The 23252-nt window shown below is 40.9% G+C and overlaps 1 protein-coding gene across 1 annotated transcript in view; it reads left to right on the top strand.

The window, feature by feature from the left end:
- Nucleotides 1–23252, top strand: part of CTNNA2 (catenin alpha 2) — a 2092931-nt gene that overhangs the window by 1846020 nt on the left and 223659 nt on the right. The window contains exons 11-12 of the mRNA XM_056553837.1: nucleotides 1269–1425; nucleotides 14298–14498. Coding sequence (XP_056409812.1) covers nucleotides 1269–1425; nucleotides 14298–14498 — 358 coding nt within the window. The remainder of the gene's footprint in view (nucleotides 1–1268; nucleotides 1426–14297; nucleotides 14499–23252) is intronic.

Below are 23252 nucleotides of genomic sequence, written 5' to 3' on the forward strand. Positions count from 1 at the left end.
CAACCCTTGATCTTTGTGAATGACTACATATTTTCAAGAAGATTCATGAAGTTCCTCTCCTTTCAGGCGATGGCTTAAAGGAGTACTCTGCCCCTAAACATCTTATCGCCTAGTGCGATCTCAGCTGCAGCACCCCAGACATCCGGTGCACGAAGTGAACTTCACTCCATGCCAGATGACTCCTGATGCAGGGCGGAGGCTCGTGACGTCATGGCTATTCCCTTCTCGTGGTGTCACAGCCAGGCCCCGTCGATGCAATTCTATGGGAGGGGGCATGATGGCCGTCATGCCCCCTCACATAGAATTGTATTAAGGAGGCATGGCTGTGACATCACGAGCGGGGTTGCGGCCATGACGTCACGAGTCTCCGGCACTGTACCTGACACACTAAATGAAAGCTGGGTTCAGCAGAGAGATCAGACATTTTATCCCCTATGTTTTGTATAGGGGATAAGATGTCTAGGGGTGGAGTCCCTGTCATGATGTCCAGTGGCCGGATATGTTTAAAACTCCCTGGCAATCTTGTAGCCCAAGACCTGCCCCAAGATGATGTAATCAGGACACCAATGTCTGGAATTCCCATAGACTTGCATGGCAATTCTGTGCATGCATCTCCTGATCACGTCATCTCGGACAAGTAGTAGACTTGAGAGGACTTGTCCACTTTTAGATACTTTATGAATACAAGGGTGCTTCGGTCTTTAAAAGGGTACTCAGTGGAAAACAAATGTTTTCAAACTTAGAGGTGTCAGAAAGTTAAACAGATTTGTAAATTTCTTCTATTTAAAAATCTTAATCCTTTCAGTACTTATCAGCTGCTGTATACTACAGAGGAAGTTGTGTTGTTGTTCTCTGTCTGACCACACTGCTCTCTGCTGACACCTCTGTCCGTGTCCGGAACTGTTCAGAGCAGGAGCAAATTCCCATAGTGAACCCCTTCTGCTCTGGACAGTTCCTGACACGGACAGAGGTGGCAGCAGAGAGCACTGTGCTCAGACAGAAAATAACTACACAACTTCCTCTGTAGTATACAGCAGCTGATACCGGAAGGATTTTTAAGATTTTTAAATAGAAGCAATTTACAGATCTGTATAACTTTTTGGTAATAATTGATTCCAATGATCTAAACATTTCCTGTACAGAATACCTTTACTAATTTTCTACCATGGATGTAGGATAGGTGTATATATATATATATATATATATATATATATATATATATATATATATACACATATTATCATGGCTAACCTCTTCTCTTAATCCAGGTGATCAATGCTGCCCTAACATTGGCTGCTAGACCTGCGAGTAAAGTGGCTCAAGATAACATGGATGTCTTTAAAGACCAATGGGAGAAGCAGGTGCGGGTTCTTACTGAGGCTGTAGATGACATCACTTCTGTAGATGACTTCCTTTCTGTCTCAGGTATGTTTTATGTTCATAAATTTCTCCCTATGACTTTTCTCAACATATTTATAAAATATACAGATGTAGCAGAACTTAGTTTAAAGGGGTACTCCGCTGCTAGACATCTTATCCTTTATTCAAAGGATAGGGGATAAGATGTCTGATCGCGAGAGTCCCGCTGCTGGGGCCCACTGCAATCTCCTGCAGCGCCCGGCATTCTGAACAAGCTCCGGGTTCCTGCGGCAGTGGTGGTAATTTATTGCCACGCCCCTCCATTCATGTCTATGGGAGGGGGCGTGATGTGACGGCAAGAGGGGGCGTGGCCGCGACGTCACGATCACTGCCTCTGGCTTCGAGCGTTCAGAACAAAATTGTTCAGAACGCTGGAGCATTCCTTTAACTGTAGATATGCAAAGAACATGAGGTAAACCAACGTTATGGTAAGAGAGTTTAAAGTGGTTGTTCACCATGATGAAACCCATACATAGGCACCTTTAGGGTATACTAGATGTCAGAGACTACCTCCATGTGCTAGCATGAAGAACCACTCTATGTGAGTTAGGCAAAAATTTCTGCTTGTGTACTAGACATCAATGGTTTCATCTCAGAGCCTATATCATGGTCACAACAGTCGTACACCTGCATTGACCTGAATTAAGACCACCAATGAATCACTAAAAGTAAGCTGCAATATGGCCATTTGAGAGAGACCTTAGGAATTTCACATACTCCTTTTAGGCTTTAAAGGCATAACCCACTATTTTAAAATGTGTCCCATATCCCTAGAATCTGATTGGGAATGGGGGCCTAAGTCCTGAGACCCCCCTCCAGAATGGGCCCCATCTTTCCCTGCGCATGAAGCTCAAGGTATTGTCTATGACAGTAATGGAGATACACGAGCGCTGTACTTGTGCATCTCCAACACTCCCATAGACAGTGCATGCAGAAAATGCTGACACGCAACTCAATGTACAGTAAAATATGGAGCTCTATTCTGGAGATTGTGAGGGGTCCCGAAGGTCTTAAACCCCCTTTCCATCCCTACAATCATACACTTATCCCATATTATGTGGACAGGACATATGTTTTGAAGCAGTGTAGTACCCCTTTAAGCTTATTCTACATTTTATTCTTCATATATATCTGTTGTTTTTTTTTTAAACTGTGATTCTTAAAGTGTAACTGTCGTCAACAAAATTTTTTTAATAAAATGTAGATAATACCATTATATGTATATTTGTAATATACATTGGTTAAATAATGTGTATATTTTCATCCCTGCAGCTATTGCCTGTGTGTCTCTATGAGGAGTCCAAATACAGGAAGTGAGGGTGGACAAGCAGGGCTCACACAGCTGGATGATTGCCAAGTCAGGAGCCTGCACAGAGCCCTGCTTCTCCTGTCCTTACTTCCTGTATTAGGACTCCTCATAGACACACACAGGCAATAGCTGCAGGGACAGCATTTTTTCAGCCAAAAATATATACATTTTTTAATCAATGTATATTACAAATATACATATAATGGTATTATCTACATTATATCAAAAGTTTTTGTTGGCGACAGGTACACTTTAAGAACCATAACTAAAACTTTAGAACAGATAAATTAAGATATTTTATTTACATCTGTTTATTTGTTTGTTTTATTTTTTAAATACACAACATATTTTATTATAAAATGATACCATAAAAAATGTTAAATAAAGGAGAATAATTTATTTTGTATAATATTTTTTGCTTTTAAGCTATATAAAAAATCTTAAGTTATAAACTTTTTTTTCAGTGCAATTCTTGTTAAAATTTTTTTGATACGTAACTAATAGGTCGCAAAGTACAGTAGTAGGTAGTACATGACATTGTACACAGTGAAGGATATAACGGCATGCTTCAAATACTGTACAGGAGAGAATAGAAGTAAACACCTGTATGTTCAAATGGAAGTTACGTAATTTGCCTTCAAAATATCAAAACAAATAACATAAACAACTTAGTTGTACATAGTAACATAAAAAAATAAAAATAAAAATATTTTGCTAGATTGGTGGTGATAATAGCCGAAAACTTTGAATTTAGTTTGAATTTGAAAGTTTGGACTTGAAGGTGTATTCCAGGATTTTGGAACTTTTAACCTATGTACCCCTGATGCCAAGCTATGTATGGTGTCAATCTGCTTATATTACTTTTTTAATTTATTTTTAAGCCCACAGAGGGATTGAATTCTTGTGCCTTACTTTGAATTGATATTTTATACATTTTAACTACTTTCTTTCTATTTTCCATCTAGATTCATGTCATCTGTTGACTCTGTTAACATTTTGTTTTCCCCATTCAACCATGACTTCTATGTTTTGGATGGCGAGAATAGTTTGCTACTCAAATCTTTCCCATCAAAACACCAAAACCCTAGTAACCCAGTCCATGCAATATATTTAAAAACTGATCCATCACACTGTCAAGGTTCCCCCCGCTGGTAACGCCAGCGGTCTCCATGCTGCACCTGGCATTCATTGAGAGTGTTGGATGCAGCACCGAAGGCTTGTGACATCACAGTCACACCCAGCTCGTGATGTCATGGCCACACACCCTCAATGTAAGTCTATGGGAGGGGGCTTGACTGCCACCACACCCACTTCCATTGACATACATTGAGGGGGGGTGGCAATTACATTACAAGTGGAGCATGACTGTGACATCATGAGCCACTGCCCTGCATCGCCAGTCATCCAGCATGGAGCAAAGTTCGCTCGGTGCACTGAATGTCTGGGTGCCGCAGCAGAGATTGTGTGGTTCCCCAGCGGCGGGACCCCCACAATCAGACATCTTATTCCCTATCCTTTGCATAGGGGGTAAGATGTCTAAGGGCGGGGTACCCCGTTAAGTTAAGGATTCCAATATCTCATAATACATAGAGCAAATCTAGCATATACATTTCCTAATAGAGTATCAAAACATCATGTTTTCTTTTTAAGTTAAAAAAGATAAATAAAAGAAAATAATAAAAAATAATAATATTTTATTATTATTAATACTACTACTACTACTACTACTACTACTACTACTAATAATAATAATAATAATAATAAAGGGGGTGAGGAAACAGTATGTTATAGGTATAGCTGGCCATCTGTGAGCAGGTTGGAAAAGTAGGATTATTGAAGGTCAGAGGCTTGCTTAAAGAGGTGGGTCTTCAGGTTGCTCTTAAAGGTCTTGATGGTGGGTGAAAGCTGGTTGTGTTGAGGTAATGAGTTCCAGTGTATGAAGGAAGCTCTGGAGAAGTATTGTAGATGGTTGTGTGAAGTGTGGACAAGAGGAGGGCACAGACAAAGGTCTTAAGGTTAACAGAGATTATGTGATGGGTGGTATCAGAAGATCAGGTCAGAGATGTATTGGGGAGGGGGGGGGGCATGAGGAAAGATAAGGATAAGGTTATATTACCAAAAGTCAAAAAGTGGTAGAAAAAGACATGTTCAAAAGAGCCCATGGTCCAATTGATTGGCCTGAAGACACCCATGTCTTTCCACTAGACAACATATCACCTACGTTCTCAGCCTCAGCCTGCTGTCTCTTTTTATCTTCTATAGTAACTCACAGAAACATAGTTGAGGTTCCTTGTAACACTTTCTCCAAGGTCGAGCAAAGTCCTCCTTTGATAAATTCCACCCAATAGTAAAAAAAATTGTAATTCCCACATGTTCCTTTTAGTGACCTTTGTTGGGCTCGGGACTGAGGACAAATAATGGTTTATTTACTTTGAACTGGGGCCTATGGTTGTAATTACACTGTCTCCTCATACTTTATGGCGAGAGAACCATCAGCAATGTAACTTGGAGGGGACTCAAATGAAGTACGGTGTTGAGTTATTGTGTGTCCCAATGTTTGAGTGGGAGATATCGAACCATAATTAACTATGTCTACAAACATTTATTAAGATCTATAACTCAATCGCTTCTGCGTTTTCTTTATATCGCACATTACGGCGTACATTTGCTGAAATTATTTGAGTTGTCATTGGTGATGTTATTATAAAGCAGATGCACGCTGACTTATACGCTTCAATTACTTTCTCCAACTCGCCGTCCGTCCAGCATTTAGCAAAATCGCTGAAAAGCAATTGGCTAAACAGCCGAAAGACACTGGTATCCTGCCATCTTGTTACTCTCATTTAGCAGAGAATTAATTTCGCATCCAATTTTCGAGAACCCTGGGAAAGTCAGTCTGGTCATTTTATTAGCCGTGCCCTCCGAATAAGGATCAACAGTAACTTCTGAGCCAAGAACTTTATATGTAAACCGCAATATTTTTTATTTATTCATTTTTGTATAACTTTTTTTTAATGTTTTTTTTTATTGATCGTAGACAGATGGAGACATTCATTTCACTGAAGTATTAGGCATAAGCAAAATTAACAAAAAACTATTTCATATCATAAACAGGACATCACTGAGAAGAGTCATCACCAAGAAGAAGCATCAGAGCAAAGTTTATTCTGGGTATTACTTTGGTTCTAAAAAATAGATCTATACAAAGAGAGTGAAGAGAGACAAATAGGAAAGCTATAGACAGATACGATGATAGATAGATAGATAGATAGATATGAGATATATAGATATGAGATACATAGAAAGATAGATATGAGATAGATAGATAGTTACATAGTAGTTACATAGTACATAGTTAGTACGGTCGAAAAAAGACATATGTCCTTCAAGTTCAACCAGGGAATTGAAGGGTAGGGGTGTGGCGTGATATTGGGGAAGGGATGGGATTTTATATTTCTTCATAAGCATTAATGTTATTTTGTTCCAGGAATGTATCTAATCCTGTTTTAAAGCTGTAAATTTTTCCTGCTGTGACCAGTTCCTGAGGTAGACCGTTCCATGAATTCACAGTCCTCATGGTAAAGAAGGCATGTCGCCCCTTGAAACTAAACCTTTTCTTCTCCAGACGGAGGGAGTGCCCCCTTGTCCTTTGGGGGGGTTCAACCTGGAACAGTTTTTCTCCATATTTTTTGTATGGGCCATTAATATACTTATATATATATATATATATATATATATATATATATATATATATATATATATATATTTATTATATATGAGATAGATATGAGATAGATAGATAGATATGAGATAGATATGAGATATATAGATATGAGATAAATATGAGATAGATAGATATGAGATAGATAGACGATAGATAGATAGATATGAGATAGATTGATAGATAGATAAAAGCAAAAGAAATGATTGCAGCACTCAAAAATAGCAAAAAAAAAAAAAAAAAAGAAGGAGCTTTATTCCATACCGAAATACAGGTGCAACGTTTCAGCTGCATGTGCAGCCTTTCTCAAGCATGTGTGAGAAAGGCTGCACAGGCAGCTGGAAACGTTTTTTTCTCTCGCTATTTTTGAGTGCTGCAGTTACTCCTTTTGCTTTTGTCTGTATTTTTGGGCCCCGGACCAGGGCCAACAGACTGCTTGTACCAATTTATACTTTTTTTTTTTTTTTGTGTGTGTGCTGCTCTTTTGCTATTCTTGCCTAGATAGATAGACGATAGATAGATATGAGATAGATAGATAGATAGATAGATAGAAGATAGATAGATGATAGATAGATAGATAGATAGATATGAGATAGATGGATAGATAGATGATAGATAGATAGATAGATAGATATGAGAGAGATAGATATGAGAGCGATAGATTGATAGATGTGAGATAGATAAATATAAGATAGATAGATAGATAGATAGACAGATAAATAGAAAATCCAGACTCCAACAGCACACAAGCTTGGTGAAAAAAAATGGTTGTTATTGCATCACCAAATGACAGAAGCAACGTTTCCGCGGCCTCTCGCCGCCATTTTCAAGCAAGGAGCAAGGAGCTTGAAAATGGCGGCGAGAGGCCGCGGAAACGTTGCTTCTGTCATTTGGTGATGCAATAACAACCACTTTTTTCACCAAGCTTGTGTGCTGTTGGAGTCTGGATTTTCTATTTCAAGTGAAGAACCCTCACCACGGTCTTTTGCAGCCTGCACCCCCTTCTTTATTGGAACATCATTAGTTGTGCTGCTTTCTTGGTTCTTTTTTTTTTTTTTTTTTTTAGATAGATAGGAGATAGATAGATAGACGATAGATAGATAGATAGATATGAGATAGATAGATAGATATGAAATAGATACATATGAGTTAGATAGATATGAGATAGATAGATAGATGGGAGATAGATATATATGAGAGATAGATATGAGATAGATAGATATGAGTTATATAGATATGAGATAGATAGATGGTAGATAGATGGTAGATAGATAGATAGATATGAGATAGATAGATAGATATGAAATAGATAGATATGAAATAGATAGATATGAGATAGATAGATATGAAATAGATAGATAGATAGATATGAGATAGATAGATATGAGATAGATAGTTATGAAATAGATAGATAGATATGAGATAGATAGATAGATAGATGATAGATAAACACATCAATTGAATGATAGGAAATTGACAAATTTCTCCATCATTTCAAGTGTAAGATTAACCCCTTAAGGACGCAGGACGTAAATGTATGTCCTGGTGAGGTGGTACTTAACGCACCAGGACGTACATTTACGTCCTGTGCATAACTGTGGGCATCGGAGCGATGCCCGTGTCATGCGCGGCTGATCCCGGCTGCTGATCGCAGCCAGGGACCCGCGGGCAATGGCCGACGCCCGCGATCTCGCGGGCGTCCGCCATTAACCCCTCAGGTGCCGGGATCAATACAGATCCCGGCATCTGCGGCAGTGCGCGATTTGAATGAATGATCGGATCGCCCGCAGCGCTGCTGCGGGGATCCGATCATTCATAACGCCGCACGGAGGTCCCCACTCCTCTCCTGTGATCGAGCAGACCAGAGCAGAAGATGACCGATAATACTGATCTGTTCTATGTCCTATACATAGAACAGATCAGTATTAGCAATCATGGTATTGCTATGAATAGTCCCCTATGGGGACTATTCAAGTATTAAAAAAAATAAAAAACATTTTTAAAGTAAAAGTAAAAAAAAAAGTGAAAAATCCCCTCCCCCAATAAAAAAGTAAAACGTCCGTTTTTTACTATTTTACCCCCAAAAAGCGTAAAAAACATTTTTTTATAGACATATTTTGTATCGCCGCGTGCGTAAATGTCCGAACTATTAAAATAAAATGTTAATGATCCCGTACGGTGAACGGCGTGAACGAAAAAAAAAAAAAAAAGTCCAAAATTCCTACTTTTTAATACATTTTATTAAAAAAAAATTATAAAAAATGTATTAAAAGTTTTTTATATGCAAATGTGGTATCAAAAAAAATTACAGATCATGGCACAAGAAATGAGCCCCCATACCGCCACTTATACGGAAAAATAAAAAAGTTAGAGGTCATCAAAATAAAGGGATTATGTGCAAAATTCGGGTTGACATACTAGTTATGTATCTCTCGCTGTTTCACTATATCCTGTTGTTTTTTTTTTGTTTTTTGTGTTTTGATCACATCATATATCTCAGGATATATAGGGTAAACAAAACTGGTGTTAGAGGTTGCAAAACGTTTAATACCATAAAACTGGTGTTGGGCTAAGTTTCCACTTGGTTTTTTGTGTGCGTTTTTCCCCAAAATGGCCCCCATGGCGTTTTTTTCATTGGAAAAATGCTGCAGCCAGATGTTAGCTGTAAATAAATGAGAATTCCCAAAATTCTATTTCCACTTTGCGTTTTTCAGTTTGGCGTTTTTTTAATCCTTTTGGCATGTTTTCACTCTTTTTTTTTAGCTCCTTGGCGGTTTTGCAAAGTTGAAGCATGTTGAGCCTATGGCGTTTTTTTCCCCTTAAATCAGGACGTTTTTCTCCCATAGAAGCCTATGGGAGTAAAAAAATGCCAAGAAAAACAATATGTGGGTTTTAACTTTGAAGTTTTTGCAGGCAGTTGTTATTCTTTTTTGGACTTTAACGATCTCAAAAAAGTGATGGAGATACTTTTTTTAAAATAAAATTTCGTAGGGTACCATAAAAAAAAAAAAAAAAAATATATATATATATATATATATATATATATATATATATATATATTAAAAAAGATACACTAGTGATGAAAAAAATTGTATTTAACAAAATGTATCTTTTTATAACGAAATTTTAATTAATTTTTAAACAGTGATCAATTTATGTGTGCGGGCAGGGCACTAAAAGTGTAGCCGACAATAATAAAAATGTAGTGGATGTCTTTCACTTTTTAAAATTTTTTAGGTAGTACTACTACTCTCAGCATGGAACACACTGTTTTATGATTGGAGTAGTAGTACCTGTACTAATTGACAGATCGCCCTAGGTCCATTGTGATCCGTCTGTATAATTTATGGATTCTCTTCTATGGTCCCCTGCACTGCCATATATATATATACACCTATTCATATTTCCCACAGAGAGCTGTGATTGGCCAGATGGTTCCAGACAATCACAACTCTCTGTGGGAAATATTAATAGGTGTATACATACGGCAGGGAACCATAGAAAAGCAGCCAGCCGCATCTATACATTATACAGGAGGATCACAGTGGGTGTCAGGAGTGTCACTTGCTGTAATCTGTCTATTAATACATGTACTACAGCTCCCAGCATGGAGCAGAGTGTGCTCCATGTCGGGAACAGTAGTACCTGCAGTAAGGGACAGATCACAGCGGGTGTCACTCCTGACACCTGTTGCGATCATCCTTCATCCCTGAGATGCGGAGCGGCTTTCTCCTGCGCTTGCATATCTGCTCTGTACTCCGGCCGGCCACTCACCAATCATATTTCCCGCTGAGAGCAGGGATTGGCAGCCACCATCCGGCCAATCCCCACTCTGGGTGGAAAATATGAATGAGTGAGGTGAATTTCTATTCACATCACTGGCCGGCCCGGAGTATAGTGTAGAGATGCGAGCGCTGTATAAAGCCGCTCCGTACCTCTGCTATATTATGGACCATTGCATCGGGTGTGAGGAGTGACACCTGGGCAATCTGTCTATTAGTACAGGAACTGCTACTTCCATCATGGAACAGTGTGTTCCATGCTGGGAGTAGAACTACCTAAAAAATAGTTTTTTTAAATGAAAAAAAAAGTGAGAAACATGCAAACTACTTATTGTTGGCTACATTTTTAATGCCCTGCCAGCAAACATACATTGATTCCTGTTTAAAAATTAATTAAAAAAAGATACATTTTTGTTAAATACATTTTTTTTTCCATCACTCATGCATCCTTTTTTATTTTTATTTTTTTATAATTTTTTTCTTTTTTGGGCACCCAACAAATTTAGAAAAAATGTAAAAGGGTCCAAAAAATGCAATTTCCACTCAAAGGCTAAAAATGCCAGAGAAAACACAAGAAAAAAACACCAAACACAGGGAAATACTGTGGCGTTTTTTCCAGCGTTTTTTTCTTGGGCCACAAAAAAAAAGTTGAAACTTAGCCTTAAGAGGTCGCAAAATGTTTAACCCCTTAAGGACACATGACGTACTGGAACGTCATGTGTCCACTCCCGATCTATAACGCGGGGCCACGGCGTGGCCCCGCGTCATAGCGGTTCGGGCCCAGCCTCTAACAACGGCCGGGACCCGTGGCTAATAGCGCGCGGCATTGATCGCTGTGCCGCGCGCTATTAACCCTTTAGACGCGGCGTTCAAAGTTGAACGCCGCGTCTAAAGTGAAACCGAAAGCATGCCGGCTAGCTCAGTGGGCTGTTCGGGATAGCCGCGGTGAAATCGCGGCATCCCGAACAGCTGACAGGACAGCGGGAGGGCCCCTACCTGCCTCCTCGCTGTCCGATCGCCGAATGACAGCTCAGTGCCTGAGATCCAGGCATGAGCAGTCATGCGGCAGAATCATCGATCACTGGTTTCTTATGAGAAACCAGTGATCAATGTAAAAGATCAGTGTGTGCAGTGTTATAGGTCCCTATGGGACCTATAACACTGCAAAAAAAAAGTGCAAAAAAAAAGTGAATAAACATCATTTAACCCCTTCCCTATTAAAAGTTTGAATCACCCCCCTTTTCCCATAAAAGAAAAAACACAGTGTAAATAAAAATAAAAATAAACATAAATGGTATCGCCGCGTGCGGAAATGTCCGAATTATAAAAATATATCGTTAATTAAACCGCACGGTCAATGGCGTGCGCGCAAAAAAATTCCAAAGTCCAAAATAGTGCATTTTTGGTCACTTTTTATATCAATAAGTCCTATCAATGCAAAAATGGTACCGTTAAAAACTTCAGATCACGGCGCAAAAAATGAGCCCTCATACCGCCCCATACACGGAAAAATAAAAAAGTTATAGGGGTCAGAAGATGACAATTTTAAACGTATTAATTTTCCTGCATGTAGTTATGATTTTTTCCAGAAGTCCGACAAAATCAAACCTATATAAGTAGGGTATCATTTTAATCGTATGGACCTACAGAATACATATCAGGTGTCATTTTTACCGAAAAATGTACTACGTAGAAACGGAAGCCCCCAAAAGTTACAAAACAGCGTTTTTTTTTAAATTTTGTCGCACAATGATTTTTTTTCCCGCTTCACCATAGATTTTTGGGCAAAATGACTGACGTCATTACAAAGTAGAATTGGTGGCGCAAAAAATAAGCCATCATATGGATTTTTAGGTGTAAATTTGAAAGAGTTATGATTTTTTAAAGGCAAGGAGCAAAAAACGAAAATGCAAAAACGGAAAAACCTCCGGTCCTTAAGGGGTTAATACTCAAAACACAGGAATAGTTGCAAATTAAAATGCAAACTGGAGCTTGCACCAAAAATGGGCAACTTTGTTATTCATGCAAGCCTAGATAAATTCCCCACATAGAATTTAGAGATACCTTAAAGGGGTAAGGGGAATTTTTTTTATTTTTTATTAACTGGTGCCAGAAAGATTTGTAAATTACTTCTATTTAAACATCTGAATTCTTCCAGTAGTTATCAGCTGCTGTATACTACAGAGGAAGTTCTTTTGTTTTTAAATTTCCTTTGTCTCACCACAGTGCTCTCTGCTGACACCTGTGTCCATGTCAGGAACTGTCCAGAGCAGGAGAGGTTTGCTATGGGGATTTGCTCCTGCTCTGTACAGTTCCTGACATGGACAGAGGTGTCAGCAGCGAGCACTGTGGTCAGACAGAAAAAAAATTAAAAAACAAAAGAACTTCCTCTGGAGTACAGCAGCTGATAAGTACTGGAACTATTAACATTTTTATATAGAAGTAATATACAAATACGTTTAACATTCTGGCACCAGTTAATAAAAAAATAAAATAAATCCACCGGAGTACCCCTTTAACCCCTTCCCTCTAAAGGACGTGTGCATACGTCCAATCGTCCGACATGTTCGCGCATTTGGACGTATGCATACATCCTAGCGATCTCCGACACTGCCACTGGCAGTGCAGGAGTTCGGCGATGGGACCCGGCGGTTAATCACAGCCGGAGTCCCTCCGCTGCTGCCGGAGCCACGATTGCGCCGGTCCCGGCAGCATTAACCCCATAGATGCCGTGATCAATCCTGATCACGGCATCTATGGTGTTGACAAGGGGAGCGCTCTCCCCCTGTTCACCAACGGCGCAAGGCGATCACAGGTCGCCGTTGGTTGCTATGGCAGCAGGAGGTCGGATCATGACCTCCTGTCTGCCTGCTACAGAAGCCTGTGAGATCCAGAGGCTGGATCGCACAGGCTGTAGTGTCTGCAGCTCATCAGGTCATACTGTGCTGCAGTAAAAATGTATTGCAGCATAGTATAACCTGTAAAAAATGTAAAAATTAAATAAAAGGTTCAATAAAAGTATGAAGTGTAAAAAAATGTATAAAAAAATGCTTCTTTCCCAATAAAAGCCCTGTATTATCACCAAAAAAGATCAAAACCACATATACATAATAGGTATTGCCACATCCATAATGATGTGTACTATAATGTACTATAACTATAATGTAAATTATCTCGCACGGTGAACGCCATAAAAAAAAACATTAAAAATGTGCAAAATTCGTGGTACAATTTTGGTACAAATAGTGGAATAAAAAAGATCAAAAGGTAGCACATAGCACACAGATTATACCAAGAAAAATTAGAGCTCATACTGCAAAAAATAAGCCCTTACTCAATGGCGTTGAACGAAAAATAAAAAAGATATGGCTGTTGGAAAATGAATAGCAGAAAAATAATTTTGCTCAGAAAAGGAAAAAGAACACAGAAAGCGATATAAAATGGGTATCACCATAATCGTACTGACCCACAGAATAGATATAACATCACTTTTACCACACAGTGTACACCATAAAAAATACAAAGAAACGCCAGAAATTTTCCAGTTTTTCACAATATTTTGAGTTTTTTCACTTGTCAACAAAAATGCACCACTTATATAAAGTACAATGTGTCACGAAAAAACAATCTCAGAATCACTCTGCACAAAAAAAAGCATTCTAAAGTTTTTACCATATAAAGAGATACATGTCAAATAAAATAAAAAAGAGCCTGGTCATTGAGGTAAAAAATGGGTCCATCCTTAAGGGGTTAGGAAATGACTTATCTGCAACTCAAAACAGAGGACAGATAAGTCAGATCCCTGAGAACGTTCTGATGATTTCTTGATCGTTTCATCTTTGAGACAAGTAAGGATTAAAATTATTTCCATAACATGTACAATGAATTGTTCCTGGTTCCATGGACTCCTCGATCTCACCTCCCTATCACTGAGAATACATCCACACTTTACGAATATAGGACACATTCAACTTTCCTTACATTCCACCTTGTTATAGAATTAGCATATTATGTCCTAAGACAGAATAGGAAAACAAATGTCTGTGTTTCTGTGTTGATCTTTTAGAAAACCACATACTGGAGGACGTGAACAAGTGTGTGATCGCTCTACAAGAGGGAGACGTTGACACGTTGGATAGAACTGCGGGGGCTATCCGAGGCCGTGCAGCCAGAGTCATCCATATTATTAATGCCGAGATGGAGAACTATGAGGCGGGAGTCTACACAGAGAAGGTTCTGGAAGCTACAAAGTTACTTTCTGAAACTGGTAAGTGGAGAACATGAAAGGTGAATTTTTGATAATTTTTTTATTGCTTGTTGTTCGCAACAATTTTTAACAATAAGATTTGCTCAACCTGCACCTTATCGTCAGCTCAGGAAAATTCTGTTGTTTTAATGTTTAGCACTGGGTATTTTTAGGGATTTGGATGAATTTTTAGGAGGCTTCTTAACTGAACAAATGTCAATATTTCACTGAAAAAACTATAGCTGTAGCTATAGGGTGTGCAAAGGTAGCAGTCGCACCAGGGCCATGGTGCCTAAGGAGGCCCCAAGGCACATATGCCCCATAAGAGACCAGTATTATAAATGGCACATGGTGCCCTTTTGCAGGTTTTGCATTGAGGCCCAGAAACTACAAGTTGTGCCTTTGGATCTGCCAAAAGTTTTTATTCTCTCCCTGCTCTGTATCAGACCAGGACGCTGGCCCCATGAACTTACATTATGAGGCCATCCAGGTCACGTGACACGGAATCCGGAGAGTACATACTAATCATGCACTACTTCCGTTCTCGGTTGGGGTCTGAGTGCTCATGTCTCTTTGACATACCAAAAGTTTCTTTTGATGACAGTACCCATGAAAAATAACTTTTGTCATGTATAAACTTTTAATTGGTTGGGGTCTCAGTGCTGAGATCCCCACCAATCATTAGAACGAGTCAGGAAAAGTGCATGATTATGTGCTTCACTTGAATCTCCATCTTGCTTGCTTGGAGTGAAAGGCATAACCACGTACATCCCTACTAATGTTCGGGGTCTCAGCATTAGGACTTTCACTGATAAAACTTTTGACCTGATCTATCTCTATGACATGTCAAAAGATTTTTTTTTTTGTGGAGACAGTGTAAAATATGATGAAATAAAATTCACCCACAGACCTATAAACAATAGTGTGAAAAACAGCAGAATTTTCTTAAAGGGGTACTCCGTCCTTAGACATCTTATCCCCCATCCAAAGGATAGGGAATAAGATGTCTGATCTCTGAGCAGTACCCGGCGTTCACTTAGAATGCTGGGTGCGGCGCCGAGGGCTCGTGGTGTAACGACCACGCCCCTCGTGGCGTCACACCACATGTCCTCAAAGCAAGTATATGGTACTTGCATTGAGGTGGTGTGGCTTGACATGACAAGCCCCCGGCGCAGCACACAGTGTTCTAAACGAACGTTGAGTGCTGCCCAGCGGTGGGACCCCCGCGATCAGACATCTTATCCCCTATCCTTTGGATAAGGGATAAGATGTCTAGAGGTGGAGTACCCCTTTAGGGTAAAGATTAGGTACCAATGGAAACTGTCTTTTTCAATGCCGTTATTAGAGGGGGCACAACAAAATTCTCTGAATTTTTGAAAAGCTATGTACAGGCATCTAAATCATGTTCAGGAATACAGGGGAATAAAGTTTTTGGTACATACTATGTTTATGAATTATTTTACACTTTGCTAGCCATCATTGAATGGAAATCTCATTGTTTATTATATGGCCATGTGATTTGCACAAAAGTCCATGGCATGTTAGTGCTGATAACTGTGCTGTTAGTGATAATCACATCACTAACGTAGCTTTCAACTGTATGTAAATACTAGAGATGGGGATATTGAGGATATGCATTACGTAAAACTTAACTTTTAATAATATTCTTAGGATAAAATATATGTATCCCAAAGTTATATTTTTATTTAACAAAAGGAAAGGTGTGCAAAAAACACCATGTGCCACCTACACCAATAAGTATTGATGTGATGCAAAGACCTCTAAAAGGTGGAAGGAAACAATGTATTGTCCATTGTAACCGGTGGGGGTAAACACTTCCCCTGTAAGGCCCTACTCTCGCACTATTAATTCCCTTCTTGGCAAGTGTTACTTGCCCTAAAAAGGGCAGCCCCACACAGGAACCTCTCCCTATTTCCACCTACAAACACTGCCATTTCACAGGGTTTTTAGGTGGATAAAGGGAAATATTCCTATGTGGGGATGCCCTTTTTAAGATGAGTAAAACTTTCCTTGAAAAGGTGGAAGGGAACAATGTATTGTCCATTGTAGCCAGTGGGGGTAAACACTTCCCCTGTAAGGCCCTTATTTTGTCCTATTAATTCCCTTCTTGGCAAGTGTTAGTCGCCCTAAAAAGGGCGTCCCCACACAGGAAACTTTCCATATTTGCACCTATAAACCCTGGGAAATGGCAGTGTTTGTAGGTGGAAATAGAGAGGTTCCTGTGTGGGACAGCCCTTTTTAGGGTGAGTAACACTTGCCAAGAAGGGAATTAATAATGCGAGAGTAAGGCCTTACAGGGGAAGGTTTTTACCCCCACCAGTTACAATGGAATATTTGTTGTTCCCTTTAACCTTTTAGAGGTCTTTGCATCACATCAATACTTGGTGGTGTAGGTGGCACATGGTGTTTTTTGAACACCTTTCCTTTTCTTAGATAGGATAAAATATATGGACCCCGATTTTTTTTATAAAAAAAAGTTAAGTTTTAACTAATGCATATCCTCAATACTTATTTGTGGTCTGATGCAGAGGAATTTCTGTAACTGGGGAGCGGCACCTTAAATATGTTTTGCGCAATCCATATTTGGGAAGTTTTGATGTGGCACCATGATCAATCTACTCTGATGCATCAGGCATTGTTGGGTTGAAATCCTGGCTGATCCATGCCTAATTCATCTTGACAAAGGTTAGTCTATCCACATTTTCCATCAGAGAGACGAGTCTCCTTGGGGTGACTATGGCCCCCGCCACACTAAACACCTGCTCTGATGGCACACTACTGGCTGGGCAGGACCTCTTTTCCAGGGCAAACTCTGCTAGTTGTGGCCACAAATCAAGTTTGGCTGCCCAGAAGTCCAGCGGATCTTCAAAGTTTGTTGGCATTGTCTTGTCAAGGTATGCCACCACCTGCTGGTTCAGGTTCTGCTCCAGGTCTACCTGCTGCTGATGAGATGCTTCACTACACAGTTGAAGAAAGCTACTCATCAGCAACTGTAGACTCAGGCTGCTACTGATGGAGCTGGTACTGCTCCTGCCACCCCACCCCTCCCCAGCAGCCATGGAGGTGGAAGGTGAGCGCAGAGGGCCCTCCGTGTCAGACAATGGCGCAGATAGGCATCGGCCAACTGACGACATAGGATGTCTCTGTAGTAGGTCAGTTTGTCCTTCCTCTCAGTGGGTGTAAAAAGGCCCCCATTTTGTGCCGGTAGCGAGGGTCCAATAAGGTGGAGGACCTAAAGTCATCCCACTGCCAAATGGAGAAAATACGGTGGTCATTACGCAAGCAAGTGAGCATGCATTGTGCCATTTGTGCAAGTGACTCGGGACTCCCTGCCTCCATCTCCACTGCATACTGCCACAGTGTGTCTGGGTCCTCTGTCTCGTCTTCCTCATAACCCTCTAACTCCTCTGGCTGCACCTGTTCCTCCTCTCCTGTCAGATGACTAGAAAAACCGCCCCTTTCGTGAAACCTAAACTGTGCTCCACTGTGCCCCTCCCCCACTTCTTCCAGTTCAGCCCCCACAGGGCTCATGTGGGCATGAGATGTAGGTGCCACGTCTACAGTGCCCTTACCGGCCATCGTTTCCAACACGTTTTGTAAGAAATGAAACAGTGGAATGATGTCTATCATTTGGTAATCCTGGCAACTGACTAATAATGTGGCTTCCTCAAAGGGCCTGAGCAAACAGCAGGTGTCAAGTATGAGCTGCCTCTGATTGACATTGAAGTTACACAGGGAAATCCCCCTATCCGCTTGGATCATCAAGATGGCTTTTCTCTGTTCATATAGTCGGTCCAACATATGAAGGGTGGAATTCCATCACGTGGATATGTCGCAAAACAGACTATGTTGAGGGATACCGTTCTGACACTGCAGCTCAAGGAGGGTGTGCTTTGCGGTGTAGGAGTGACTGAAGTGCATACAACGTTTCCTTCCCATTGTTAGGATGTCTTGCAGATGGGGGGAATACTTCAGGAACCGCTTGACATCCAGATTTAACATGTGTGCCATGCAGGGCGCATGGCTCAGGCTTCCTTGTTGCAGCACAGACAAGATGTTCTTCCTGTTGTCAGTCACCGTTGTTCCCATTTCCAATTTTCATAAAGTAAGTCATGATTCGATTTCTTGATTAATTACTTTTAGCAGTTGCTCCCCTGTGTGACTCCGTTCGCCAAGGCAAACCATGTGAAGAACAGTGTGACACCGCCGTGCCCTGCACACATGGTATGCTGAGGGGTGGCACTAAGACTTGTCCGTGCAGTGGAGGCTGAGGAAACAGTGAAGGATGAGGAAGCAGAGTCGCACAGTGTGACAGGACCAACAGCCTGAGAGCATGGATGGGGAAACAGCGTGACCTGTCCAAGTTGCTGTTGTGGCTGTGCAGGAACCACATTCCCCAGGGGGGCTGTAAAGGACATGTATTGTCCCTGACTGTAGTTACATCTCCACACGGCGGTGCTGCAGTGCACTTTGGTACACACCGACAGACAAAATTATGCAGGCTTGGTACTGCCTTTTTCGCAAAGAAATGATGGCTTGGAACTCTTCACCTTGGCTCGGCCCAAGCCATCAGTTCTCTGAAACGTGCAGAGTCCACGACTTGAAAAAGGAGGGACTGCAGCACCAGCAACTAGGACAGGAGCACATTCAGCTTCTGCACTGTTTGATGAGTGGGCGCATACTGTTGTCTCTTGAACATGGCTTCGTCGATGGATTGCTGGCGGAATGACTGACTCGAAGTAGGAGGAGCAGGAGCATCCTTCCCTTCGGCTGAGGTGGTCGAGCCTTGGCTGGCTGAAAAAGCTAGAGGTGTGCCACTGGATGATGCAACAGGCTCTACCACTGCATCAGAGCCACGGTTCTCCCAGACTGCTTTATGGTGACGCTGCATATGTTGACACAGGGCAGTGGTGCCAACATTGGGACCCTGGCCATGCTTCACCCTCTGTCTACACATAAGATCCTCCTGATGCTTCATGAGAAACTGCCACACCGCCGAGTAGCTGATTTCCCCCCCAACAGTCCGCACTGATTGACTGCTACTGCCGCCGACTCCAGGAACCTCTGTTCCACTACCTGCTGGGAAGGTAGGCTGCCGCGAAGAAGGGGGTCTAACCTGGGCACGTTTGGCTCCAGACTTCCCACTTCTGCCACCATGCTTACTGCAAACCATGCTACCGCCTTGTTTGCTCAGCTGCTGCCTCACGGGCAACCTGCAACCCTCTTCTCGCAACACCACCTTCCACTCCACTCTCCTCATCACTACTTGCCTAACAGAGGAAGTAGCGGATGTCTCCTCCAATTATTGAATGGGCAGTAGCTGCTGACTGTCCTCTAGTAGATCGTCTTCAAACATAAACCCAAAGGGCATAAGGGACCCATAAACAATAATGAAATAAACCCCTGGGCCATAGCCCGGGGTATCACACCTCTATTAATATACCCCTAAAATGTAACTTTTATTAGCCAATTGATAAATAGACCCAGAAAAAGAAAAAATGATTCCAGTGGGACCAGTAGTCTATATATCCAAAGGAGATATTGCTTCAGTCTAAGTGAACAGGTACTGCAGATACCTAGTGCCCCACTGGAAAACATTTAAAATCACACACTATATTGCCAGCCTCAACATGTTTCGCCACTACAATGGCATTCCCAAGAAGCAAACAGTGGCAATGGTAATGACAATAGCAGAAAGGGGTATATATAGACACACCTATAACCTCATAAACATGAGACAATGTAGAGCTACCTATGGAATTGCTTTTAGAAAACTGTGCCAATAAGGGTGCAGAATAGCAAAAATATCCTGTGTCAAATCATTTAATCTTCCAATGAGAAGTGCCCATAGTGACTTACGTCAGTGATGTTGTCCTCTCCACTGATGCTCTTATCTAAATGTGCCCGTGACATAATCCCCGTCATCGTCATGCGGGTATATCGCGATACTTTCAAACTATCGCATGCAGTGCGCATGCGTTGAAGCATAAATAGAAACAGCTTGTACCATATATGATTCACTGTATTTGTTAATATCTGGCATTACTACTAAGGAGAATAAAATCCCCATTGAGTGTCCTGTGTTTATCCTATTCACCCACTGGTGCTATAATTATGAGTTTGTAATCAGCAATGTTAATAAGTAATAAATGTTAGTACTACATATACCTATAAATAGTCCCTTAAATGTTACCTAAATGTTCAAAAGGTACCATATGAATGCTATTTAAGTATATTTATTTTATCACTAATTGATTTACATTTTAGCCACCATTACTAATTCCATTACAATGAGAGACACTACTAAGTAAGAATGACACAAACACCCATAATTGACAATTTTGGCATCTCGCTCAGCATTGCCAAAATTCTATTCTCGTCAGAAAGACAACGACCGTATAATACACATATCTAGAACTAATTAGATGAGGATTGCACTGATCAATCCACCACTCCAATATACTTATTTATGACCTTTAGTCACCAACCATATGAATACTCTGGGGTATATGGAATATAATGTGTAATAAATCAAAGAAAAGCTGCAAATGAAAACCCTTCGTTCAAACCTGACGGTGCTTGACTACAGAGTCGCAAAATCCATTTAGCCTCCTCTCGCAGGAGGAGGTTATCAATATCACCTATGCTAGGTCCCAGTTTTAGTTGACATAGCCCCATAAACCTTAGGTCATTTAATCTGCCTCCATGTATGGCATGCATATGTCTGGAGACCCGGTGTCACTCCTGGTCCTAGCCGTACTGAGGTGTTGTGATATCCTCCTGCGAAACTCTTGTGTCATCTTACAGACTTACCCCTTTGGACAGGTACATTTAGCAATGTAAATCGCATTGCGTGAACTGCAGTTGATAAACTACCGTATATCATATTTCCGTTGGTCCACAGGATTTACAACCTCCTTGGTCTTTTTGATGTACTGACAAAAGCTACAATGGCCACAATATGCCAACAGTGGTGTTCACCAACCAATGGTGCTTGTGTTGTTTGGCCTGCAATTGACTATGTACCAATTGGTCTTTAAGGTTAGGACCCTTCCTCAATGTGACACTTGGCTCCCTACCAATTACCGATGCCAGATCTTGGTTTCTCATGAGCAGATGCCAGTGTCTACGCAAAATTGTCATGACTTGATCTGTATGGCCCTCGTAAGTGCCTATACATCTCACTTTTTTATTGACTTCATCGTCCCCCGTGATGGTTAATAACATGTTCCTATCTGTCCTACAGGCTCACCGGTATGCCATCTTCAAATATTTCTGGGGGTAACCCCTCTCCCTAAATCTTCCAAAAAGATTTTGGTTCTCATGCTGAAAACTAGCTTCTTTGGAGCAGTTCCTCTTTTTGAGTGATCCCGGGTGCCAGCTCCCCTAGTGCAGGAGTGTGTTTGTGGACGTAGGTTTGCGAGATATGTCTGTTTGCAAATGATTATGTCTGTCTATATATATATGAACAAGTCCAAAAAATGGATGGACAATTAATTTTATCCACAAACTCTTGAAAGAGAGTGGTTGGTCCGTCTCACAACATCAGGACGTCATCAATATATCGTCCATAAAATAAAATGTACTCAGTGAACAAATTAAACAGATCAGAAAAACCAACTGTGCTCTCCCACCACCCTTAAAACTAATTTGCATATTTAGGTGCCCAAGAAGCCCCCATAGCAGATGATGCTACCTCGAGGAACTCACTCCAGATCATTAACCCCTTAAGGACGCAGGACGTAAATGTACGTCCTGGTGAGGTGGTACTTAACGCACCAGGACGTACATTTACGTCCTAAGCATAACCGCGGGCATCGGAGCGATGCCCGTGTCATGCGCGGCTGATCCCGGCTGCTGATCGCAGCCAGGGACCCGCCGGCAATAGCCGACGCCCGCGATCTCGCGGGCGTCCGCCATTAACCCCTCAGGTGCCGGGATCAATACAGATCCCGGCATCTGCGGCAGTTCGCGATTAAAATGAACGATCGGATCGCCCGCAGCGCTGCTGCGGGGATCCGATCATTCATAACGCCGCACGGAGGTCCCCTCACCTTCCTCCGTGCGGCTCCCGGCGTCTCCTGCTCTGGTCTGTGATCGAGCAGACCAGAGCAGGAGATGACCGATAATACTGATCTGTTCTATGTCCTATACATAGAACAGATCAGTATTAGCAATCATGGTATTGCTATGAATAGTCCCCTATGGGGACTATTCAAGTGTAAAAAAAATGTAAAAAAATGTAAAAGTAAAAGTAAAAAAAAAGTGAAAAATCCCCTCCCCCAATAAAAAAGTAAAACGTCCGTTTTTTCCTATTTTACCCCCAAAAAGCGTAAAAAACATTTTTTATAGACAAATTTGGTATCGCCGCATGCGTAAATGTCCGAACTATTAAAATAAAATGTTAATGATCCCGTACGGTGAACGGCGTGAACGAAAAAAAATTTAAAAAGTCCAAAATTCCTACTTTTTTAATACATTTTATTTAAAAAAAATTATAAAAAATGTATTAAAAGTTTTTTATATACAAATGTGGTATCAAAAAAAAGTACAGATCATGGCGCAAAAAATGAGCCCCCATCCCGCCGCTTATACGGAAAAATAAAAAAGTTATAGGTCATCAAAATAAAGGGATTATAAACGTACTAATTTGGTTAAAAAGTTTGTGATTTTTTTTAAGCGCAACAATAATATAAAAGTATATAATAATGGGTATCATTTTAATCGTATTGACCCTCAGAATAAAGAACACAT

The sequence above is a fragment of the Hyla sarda genome, chromosome 1 (assembly GCF_029499605.1).
Source record: "Hyla sarda isolate aHylSar1 chromosome 1, aHylSar1.hap1, whole genome shotgun sequence".
Lineage (NCBI taxonomy): Eukaryota > Metazoa > Chordata > Amphibia > Anura > Hylidae > Hyla > Hyla sarda.